The sequence below is a fragment of the Penaeus vannamei genome, chromosome 22 (genome assembly GCF_042767895.1).
Source record: "Penaeus vannamei isolate JL-2024 chromosome 22, ASM4276789v1, whole genome shotgun sequence".
Taxonomy (NCBI): Eukaryota; Metazoa; Arthropoda; class Malacostraca; order Decapoda; family Penaeidae; genus Penaeus; species Penaeus vannamei.
In genome coordinates this window covers 788840-798839 of record NC_091570.1, presented here as the reverse complement: position 1 = coordinate 798839, position 10000 = coordinate 788840, and the positions used below count along the sequence as shown (strand labels likewise).

Genomic DNA, 10000 nt, shown 5'->3' with positions numbered 1-10000 from the left:
GAGGCTCGTTTGCCCTTGCCCCAATGCCACAGGCAGCTGCTACCTGATGCCCTGCAGTCGAAGTAGTGGCCAAAGGTTGACAAGTATCACTACATACCATTGCTGTAGAATTACTAGAGATGCGAGGGTGTCTCTTCAAGAAACTATCAAAATTCAAATCTATACAAAAACAAGTGGTTGAGTATTGATAACCTTTAAAAGTCTCCTTGATATAAAAACATGTATTTTATTCCAACCATGAGTTTATCCTATCCCTTTTCATTGTTTTTTCATAATGCGATCTTCGTGTACTCATTCCATCATGTATTTTCTTTGTATTTCAATTATCTAATTTTGCACACACACAAAATAAAGGGATTATATAATGTAAATACTGTATTTCCTTACCCATAAAATAACCCACACATCCACGCCCGTAAACCCAATACTCAGCCCAACAAATAAAAGCACAAAGGCCAAAGAGGAACTAAATACCATCCATTTTCGAAAAACCTCATTTATCACATCTCCACCATACACAAAACAAAAAGTACCCATATTACAAAAATTCGCTCCCCCTCGCTACTCACCTCGAAAACCTTTAACAAAAACTGCACATATTTCTGCCTGAGGCCCAAGGACTTTCCTAAACTGGCCAGCACGAGAACTGTCACAAGAACGAGCAAGAAAGGAGGTAATAACACGGAGAGGGCGACTGTAAAGAGTGCATCCGTCACCGCCATTGTGAACCGACTGAACCAGACCACTCGCTGAGGTTGCGTTCGGTGTCGGCCACTCTCGAGCGCCGGGTGAGCGCTTTTTCGCTATCTTTTGCTGTTTGTTGTCTTGGATTATTCTTGCTGTTATTTCCTAATTTTTGCCATTCTTCGGAATTTGAAAAGACTTTCACATGGAATCAGCATCTACCCTTAGGCCACATTCTTGCCGGGTCTTCCCTAGCGCCGTGAAAGCGCTTACTATCAATAGTTTGGATATTGGAGCAAGCTTGCTGTAACTAGACTACCGTTTTCATTTCTTGGATATGGAGATTTATGAATGTTTTCACTGCCTTTTTGAAGGATCATTGAATGGTATGTGAAAAGGACAATGACTCACCTCTTTAGCGCTGAGGAAAGGCTTTGTTATATTTCTTTTTTCGAGCTTTAGTTTGAATATTTTTGGTCTTTAGAATTTCGTTTCAACTTTATATAATCTTATTGGCCTCTTTCTGAAGCATAGTTTAAAGTGAAAAGGATGTATCACCAACGATGTCAGGCACTTTTCGAGCGCCGGCAACTCATTTTCGCTAGTTTCCTGAATTGACAGTATACATTTTTCCTTTTCTAACTCAAAATAGCTTTCTTTTATTGTTGCTCGTATATCTTATGTATCTTAAAAGTATTTTTGTTATTCCCTGATGATGCGGTAAGTGAAAATAATTAAGAAAAGAAAACTGCTTAATTTCCGCTAATGTCGATACTTTTCTTTTTCATTATTTTGATCCTTGTTTTTCGTGACAAGACAAATTATTCTCTGCTCATTTCTTCTCAACCTTAAATAACCTAAAGAGTATCGAAACTATGATATTTTTCTATACGAGTTCGAGAAATTCCAGAAAGATTTACCTTATGACTAAACATTTCCTTTATATGATGCCATAACCTACAGTGAATGAATGAGTACACACACACTAAGTAGATGATTAGATCTTTTAAGAAACGACCTTTGTGAGTCCTGTCAAAGAATAAATAGCATTGATTATCATCTATTTAATAAGTAACACTCCTGTCATAGTATCTCGCACATATGTTATGGCTTACAGGGTGACTAACAGGTGTGGAAAATAACATGTGGATTGTCTCTGTTGTGCTACGTGTATAAGTTAATGTATTAGATGCTATGATACCAATAACGATAATGATAATATGATGATAACAAAAATAATGATAGAATAACAATAACAACAAATAATAGCAGCAATATTAATCATTATAATGATAATTGTAATAGTAATGGTAATGATAATGACGGAAAATATAACAATAATAATATTAATAATGATAATGATAATAGTAACGATAATGGTAATGATAATGGTGAAAATAATAAAAGTAATAATTATCATACCAATGGTAATGATAACTAATAATAATAACAATATTAATAATTACTATTATTATTATTATAATGAAAATAATTATAACAGTTATGATATTGATAACATTAATAATGATAATGAACACGATTATTGATAATAATGATAATGATGATAATAATGATATGAATAATAATAATAAAAAATAATAATAATAAAAATCATGCAATAGTAATTTTGCCAGTAATAACGAAAATGTCCATAATGATATTGACACTAATAGTACTGATAATAGAAATGACAATATTAATACCGATAGCAATACTGATGATAGTAATAATAGCAACAACAACAACAACAATAAAAATAATAATGGTAATAACAATAATAATAATAAGAAGAAGAAGAAGAGTTATTACAATAGCAATGATGATGACAATGATGATAATCATAACAATAATGATAACAACAATCATGATAACAATGATAATAATAATCACTTTAAAAATGGCGATTATGATAACGCTAATAATAGCAATGATAATGATAATAATGAGTGATAATAATGATGATGAAAATTATAATAATGGCAATAATAATGTCAATTACAATAAGAATATATATTACAACTACTCCTGCTCGTAATGGCACTAATGATAATGATGATAATGTAGTAATTATGACAATGAGGATAACCATAATAAAGATAGTAATAATAATAACTGATAATAAGAATAACAATACTACAATTATGAGAACAATAATGATAATAATAATAATATTAACAATAATAATAGTAATATAACATATCAAGGATCACGTAATAATAAGGACCCTATACTAATGATAATGATAATTACAATGATAATAACAAACATTATCATAATCATTACCATAATGATAATGATAATAATAATGATTATCATAGCTATAACTACAAAATAACAATGATATAATAATAATAATAATAATAATAATAATAATAATAATAATAATAATAGTAATAGTAATAATAACGATAATAGTAATAATAATAATAATAGTACGGACACTAATAATAATGACAATGATAATAATAACAATAATAATGATAATAATAATAACAATAGCAAAAATGATAATAATAATAATGATTACAATAATAATAACAATAATTATAATATCAATAATGATAATGACAATAATCATAATAATGATAATAATGATAATTAATAATAATGATAATAATGATAATTAATAATAATGATAATAATGATAATTAATAATAACCAATATCTATCACTATAATCATCATCACTATTACTATTATCATTATTATTATCATTATTACCATTATTATTATTGCCATTATTATTATCATTATTACCATTATTGCTGTTATTATTATTATCATTATTATTATTATTATTATTATTATTATTATTATTATCATTATGATAATAGTAATAATAATAGCTGTATCGATTATTATTATTATCATCATCATTATGATAATAGTAATAATAATAGTTGTATCGATTGTACAGCAACGAATTACTGATAATATTAATAAGGAAAAAAATATTATTACCAATATCACGATTTTGATGGCGAAAGTAATACCCACAATGCCTTAAGAAACAAGGGAAACAGCCACAGTAAACAAAGACAAATAAAAACTTTAGAAGAGGCATAACAGAGCATGAACAAGGTCTATCACTTTGAGGGGGAGAAGTTCCTGCAATAGGTCATGTCAAGCAGTAGGTCATGTCAAGGGATACTTCTCTTGTTGATTTGGTGAGTTTTTTTATCAAATAACTGGGAAAGGCAAAGTTGAGGTTAGATTTATACGTAAAAAATGTATAGGCAAGACTAGATCTATAACATGGAGATAGGCCAAGAAAAGATTCATAGCATGTAAAGGGGGTGAAGACACGGATCTGGTTTATAATGCAAAGAGATTTATGTATGATTGTAGGTATCTATTTGCATATCAGCGTCCCTCCTTTTTTTCCGGTTTCCCTTTGATCTTTGGAAGTATCAAAAGAAAATATTTTTGAGAAGTGTAAATCATGACTTCCTTGTGTCTACTCTCCTGAGGGGGAGCAAGAAACAAGAACAGTTCATTTGCGGAAGTCAGTGATACATATATTTGAATAAAATAATGCTACACAATACTTTAGGTACCATGCAAAAGTCAGCGTTGTTGCAGCAGTTGTTTGGACGTGATAAGGTCTGTGGAGGAATGTTGGAATCTGTGACTGGCGGAATGCAACTCAAATGAGACGAAAGAAGTCTTCCAATCCACGTTTTAAATATTGAAGATCCTTACGTCCTGCTCGCCACCATCTACCACACAGAAAGTGTAAGAATTTTTATAATAAACGTCTGTGACACTGAGGACTGTAGAGCATAACGCAGGTCTGTGACAGTGAGGACCGTAAAAATGCAATGTCCAAGGTAACTTGTCATTTGGATTGCTGTTATGCTGGCAAGAACATATAAAATATGGAATGTCTGTGACTTTCTACACCGGCTACAGCAAGAAGTCGACCTAGAGGAGTGCAGAATATGGACAGAACGTGATCAAACACGGTGTTGGTTGGGTTTCCGCAGTTCAACAGTTGTTACAGCTTTTCCCCTTCCCAGACATCCCGTCGGCGGATCTAGGCTGAACAGGTTATGTGAAATGTATGAATTCAGAATCTTTTTAGAACGCTCTCCGCTAATTACATACCCAGACCTCCGACAACTATGGGAAATTTAGTAAAATTAGTGGTAGGCAAATCTCTAAAGAAACAAGGGAGAATTGCACACTCAGCTGGGAGTGTTAGGCAAAATAACTATGAAATGCGTCACAAACCGTGATGGTTATCCGAGGAAGTGAAGACGAAACGTTAAGGGCTGATGAAGCAGAAGACAGCGACCCATACGCGAGATAGTGGATGAAAAACGTTTTGTCGCGATAACGTACATTAACCGAATTTTACCAGTTTTAGGCTTGTGATAAGAAGGCAGTCTTCTCTATCCACAGTGGACACGTGTGCCAGGGTATCTCAGAATATCAACACCAAAGATTTTGGGATTGCCACGCCAGCCACAGAATACATATATTTATATATATACATATATATATGTGTAAATATAAATGTATATATATATAATATATATATATATATATATACACATACATACATACATACATACACATATATATACATATATATAGATATATACATACATATATATACATATATATAAACATATATATATATATACAAATATTTACAAATATATAAACATTTATATATATACATATATTTACATATATATACATACATATATATACATATATATATACATACATATATATGAATACATATATACATATATATAATATATATACATATATATATGTATGTAAATATATATATATATCTATATATACATATATACACGCACACGCATACATATATATAAGCACACATATATACATACACACACACACACACACACACACACACACACACACACACACACACACACACACACACACACATACATATATATATATATATATATATATATATATATATATATATATATATCCATATCTATACACATATACATTTGTATACACACATATATACATATATATATACATATATACATATATACGCATATATATACATATATATACGCATATACATATATATACATATATATATATATATATATATATATATATATATATATATATTCGACATTAGGCCATGTCTTGGGATTATTAATCCAAACATCAGCTGGCAATCTGTATGGACAATCCTCCAGATTTACTTTTTCAGTTTCTCCATGTAGCGAATTTGTGCCTCTCCTTCTAATGTATTGAAATATCCGTGTGACATCTCAAGGATGTCGTGAAAAATTTTATAAAACGTGAAATGAATCCAGAATGAATGTCGCAGTGTTTAGGCTGGCGGCAACATTTGCAGTGTGTTTTCACCCCGTGGAAATATTGCTATGCGTTGCCAAGCTGCTGACGTCATGCAGCTTGTTATGACACGTTATGACAGCCCTATTGTTATGACACGTCTCAACTCGATAGGAATTATAATCTTTTTTACATTATTTATACCTCTCCAACAGATTTCAAAGATTACCGACCCTTACGAAATAAGTGATTACTGTAGACCCTCACTACATCATTTAGGATTAGGTACTCTATAACTAGGCTTTACCTGTTAACAGTTGGTACGTTATTTGCACAATTATAACGCGGCAAACTACTTCTTTTACAAAGCGAAGATCTACTTTGTTATATACGCACCCACTGATGTCTCAAAGTGATCACTACTGCTGAAAAAGTACTTTCACTTCTCTTCCTATTTATATTGTCCTTAGTTTCTCTTCTTCACAACGTAAGGAATGGTAATGTATAACTGATCTCTAAAAGGCCTGTGAGCCCTAATGAATTTAACAAGTGCAAAGTTGGTTCCACAATCTCAAGCAAGAGAAATAGCCAGTTAGTAAAAATTGTGCGAGGCCCGATTCTGTGAATATCTACATGTACGGGTATGCATATACACAGAAATACATATATCTATGTATCTACCCGGTAGATATGCATGTCTGAACTGAGAGATGTGCATTTATTTCTATATATATGTATGTACGTTTAATGAATATTTCTCAGGTCGGGCCTTGCACAATTTTAACAAACCGACCGAAAGTATTTGAAGATATTTGCAATAATGATATCAATCTGGATTAATCTTTCGTGTGACAGAAGTCTAGAAATTCATCGTTGTATTCTTTTCGAAGGATGTGTGTTTTATTCACATCCATTAATGGTAATATCGATAATTAATAGCTCCACCCAGACACAGGGGCTGTCTGGTATCATAATTGCAGGGTGGCTTATAAACCAAAAGGACCCGGTTCAGGGTGTGGCAGATAAGATTATTTTAACTACATCTGCTAATAAATGAATCACCTTGAATACGTAAATAAAGACACAAATAAATACGTAAATAAATACATGAATAAATACGTAAATAAATACATGAATAGATACGTAAATAAATGCGTAAACAAATACTTCAATAAATACGTAAATAAATGTGTAAACAAATACTTAAATAAATACAAAAATAGATACGTAAATAAATACATAAATAAATACGTAAATAAATGCGTAAATGAATACATAAAGTTTATGTAAATTACCTTCTCCAGCTTTTTCGGAAAGGGTCCGTAATTTTTCTTTAACTTACATATTGCCACTTGCCAGCCGGGCCAAACCATGCCTGCCCAGACAAACCAATGACTGATCTATAAATGCATAACATCAAAACAAAATGAACAGCAATTGTGTTGAGCTCAGCGTCCATAACCGTGCCAAATCATAAAATTTTGGGAGAAACGAAAGTTGTGTCAAGAAGTTTTATAATGTCACTTCTGCCAGATTAGACATTAAATCACTTCTCCGCATACATACAGTATCTCGTTATTAAACTGAGTGATGAATAAGGTATATATTTTTTTCGTTTTTGTCCTCTTCTCCTTTTGTTTTCCATTTCGTCGCATTTTTATGATCATTTCAGCATTCTCATACAGACTCATGAGACCGTCTCTTTTGTGGGAGATAAGTCCTTCCTTTTTGGAGAAAATATTGAGGCATATTCTAGTAAATACTAGCTAAATCTGATGAAATTCATGATATCAAATGCGGCCAGTGCATTATTCCATCTTCCATATTATAGTAGTTATCCCTGTATATGTCTGATGAACCGTTCTCCTAATTTCTATGCTCTTGTATCCAAACTTTTTATCTGATTTGCGGATTGATACATTGAGCGCCTCAGATGTCATTTCTTTATTACTCAACGATATCTCAGTTTTCGTACACTGCCAAATGATTAATCTATATTCGTGCATCTCTTGCAAGGCACAGATGCAGGAACTTAAACCTGAAGCAATGTCTCCATAGAGTTTTGTCTACTTTGATTGCATGATTAAACGAGAAAATTCTCTTTTTTCTCTTTCTCTCTTTTTGGGTAACTGTTCCTCTTTGTCACCTGCAAAACCATGCGGAATGAGATTACGTTGAAATTCACGGTGCAAATTCGAATTTATATAGTCAACTTGGAAAAGGGCATTCCAGGTCTCTTTCTCTTACTTTCACGGAAAAGGAAAGCCAGGCGTATATATATAGACAAGAAGGCAGATAGAGAAAGCGAATGAATGAAAAGTCCAACCCATTCTCTATTCGTATAACATCACAACACAGAATCATTCAAAATAGCCGCCATTCCCACTTTCCTGCATCCACTATAGCCATGAGTTATGATCGCATAATCAGCTGATCATCAAAACATGACCCGAGGCTACCTGCGTGGCCAGTCAAAGCTACCTGTACCTGTTCAAACCTCCTGGACCCGTGCCAAGGCATGATAAGGTACGCTTATTCATTTCACTTGCAAGAGGTGTGTCTCAGAACGTAAGGCAGTCATTTATTTGAGTATTGTTCAGTGTTGCGTGTTGAGAAAGGGTGTTATTTACTCATTCTCTATACACTGTAGAGTTCAGTACTAATAGACAGTGTATTAATCTTCCAGAGGACACGAGTTATGTATTAGAGGTTTGTTTAGCTAGTATTTTTGTTACTAAACCTGAATTTCATGAAGGAGTGAGTCATGTTTTTGCGTAAATATCTTGACTGTCGTTTGTGTGACGTTTCTTTTATTTTGTTCTATTCGTTATGATTGTCTTGTTACTAAGCAGAGTGAAAAGTGGAATATTTCACATGTCATGTCAATTGACCAGTAAATGCCATTTGATTATTATGTAAGACAAATTTGTATAACAAACATTCCTCTGTTTGCCATATGTCTGTTGTAGTATTACATATAATACATTACTTATGACTTATAAAGAAGCTTTAGGGAGCATGTAATCCTTTAAAAACAGTAATTTGTTGTTATGATATGGAATCTTATTTGATAATTGTTACTGATTGTGACACACCCTTCCAGAGCCTAAGTAAAAAAAAAGAAAAAAATGTTTTTTCTGTAGAAAACCCAATGATTTCAACAATTTTGATTTCATAGTCCCGATAGCAAGGGACAGCAAAATCTATGGGAATTCACCCCCACCCACCACCACCCCAAAAAAAATAAAAGGTACTGACCAATAAACCAACCTAACCTAACAATTGAAGTTCCCGTGGATGTGTGCCCTTTGGGCACTGCTGGAGGGGAGGGTTGATGGGGGGCTCCACCCCCAACACCCCCAGGGAAACATTCTCTTCACCTCAGTCTGTCCGGGAAGATAGAGCTGCATTCATGCAGTAAAATGAAAAACCAAATACCTTTATATCTGGAAATGTCAAACTTTCATTCGCTTCTTTCTACCATCTGGAGTGCTTCAATTTTCATCTTTTTTCTTTTTCGGCATTTGGGGCACTTGATGGGCTCAGATATTAAACTTAGTTACTAAAGTCTATTTCTTCTTCATTGCCACTGTACAGTCTTAAGGATAACCCAGAATCAACACAACACTGGAAGCGCAACATTTCTCTCCAACGTTCTGCCACAAAATGACCAGTTCGAACTGTTAAACCCAACCCACTGGCTGGCGATTGAAAGTGTGAAACATATGATGCACAGAAAATTCTAAATATTTGTATAGATAAATCTTAAAACACGTAAATGCAGTATAAGTACATTACTAAAATGTGTAACAGCAGACACTTATAATTAGCCAAATATTGTTTTGACAAGCGCATACTAACACATGAACTACTTCGGATATCACAGTAATGAGTATTGTGATCAGTGTTGTGTTATTCATGGCAAGATAAATAAGATGAGCGACATTGAATCTAAGCGGTGATATGCAGGGTTAATTTTTGTCATTTAGCGGTGACTTATGAGGCCATTGCAGCTT

At 32.8% G+C, this 10000-nt stretch overlaps 2 protein-coding genes across 4 annotated transcripts in view; one reads left to right on the top strand and one right to left on the bottom strand.

The window, feature by feature from the left end:
• Window positions 1-736, bottom strand: part of LOC113820479 (glycerol-3-phosphate acyltransferase 4-like) — a gene marked incomplete at its 3' end in the record, with an annotated part of 18116 nt that extends 17380 nt beyond the window's left edge. The window contains 1 exon segment of the mRNA XM_070136354.1: window positions 570-736. Within this exon segment, the coding sequence (XP_069992455.1) occupies window positions 570-722 (153 nt within the window).
• A 3706-nt stretch (window positions 737-4442) lies between these two features.
• LOC113825108 (uncharacterized) overlaps window positions 4443-10000 on the top strand; it is an 11510-nt gene continuing 5952 nt past the window's right edge. The window contains exon 1 of one of the 3 annotated variants that reach the window (XM_070136351.1): window positions 4443-4732. In XM_070136351.1, the coding sequence (XP_069992452.1) occupies window positions 4539-4732 (194 nt within the window). In that variant the 5' untranslated portion in view covers window positions 4443-4538. Of the gene's footprint in view, window positions 4733-8373; window positions 8511-8554; window positions 8694-10000 lie in introns of those variants that run through there. The other 2 variants (XM_070136352.1, XM_070136353.1) reach the window with 2 other exon arrangements.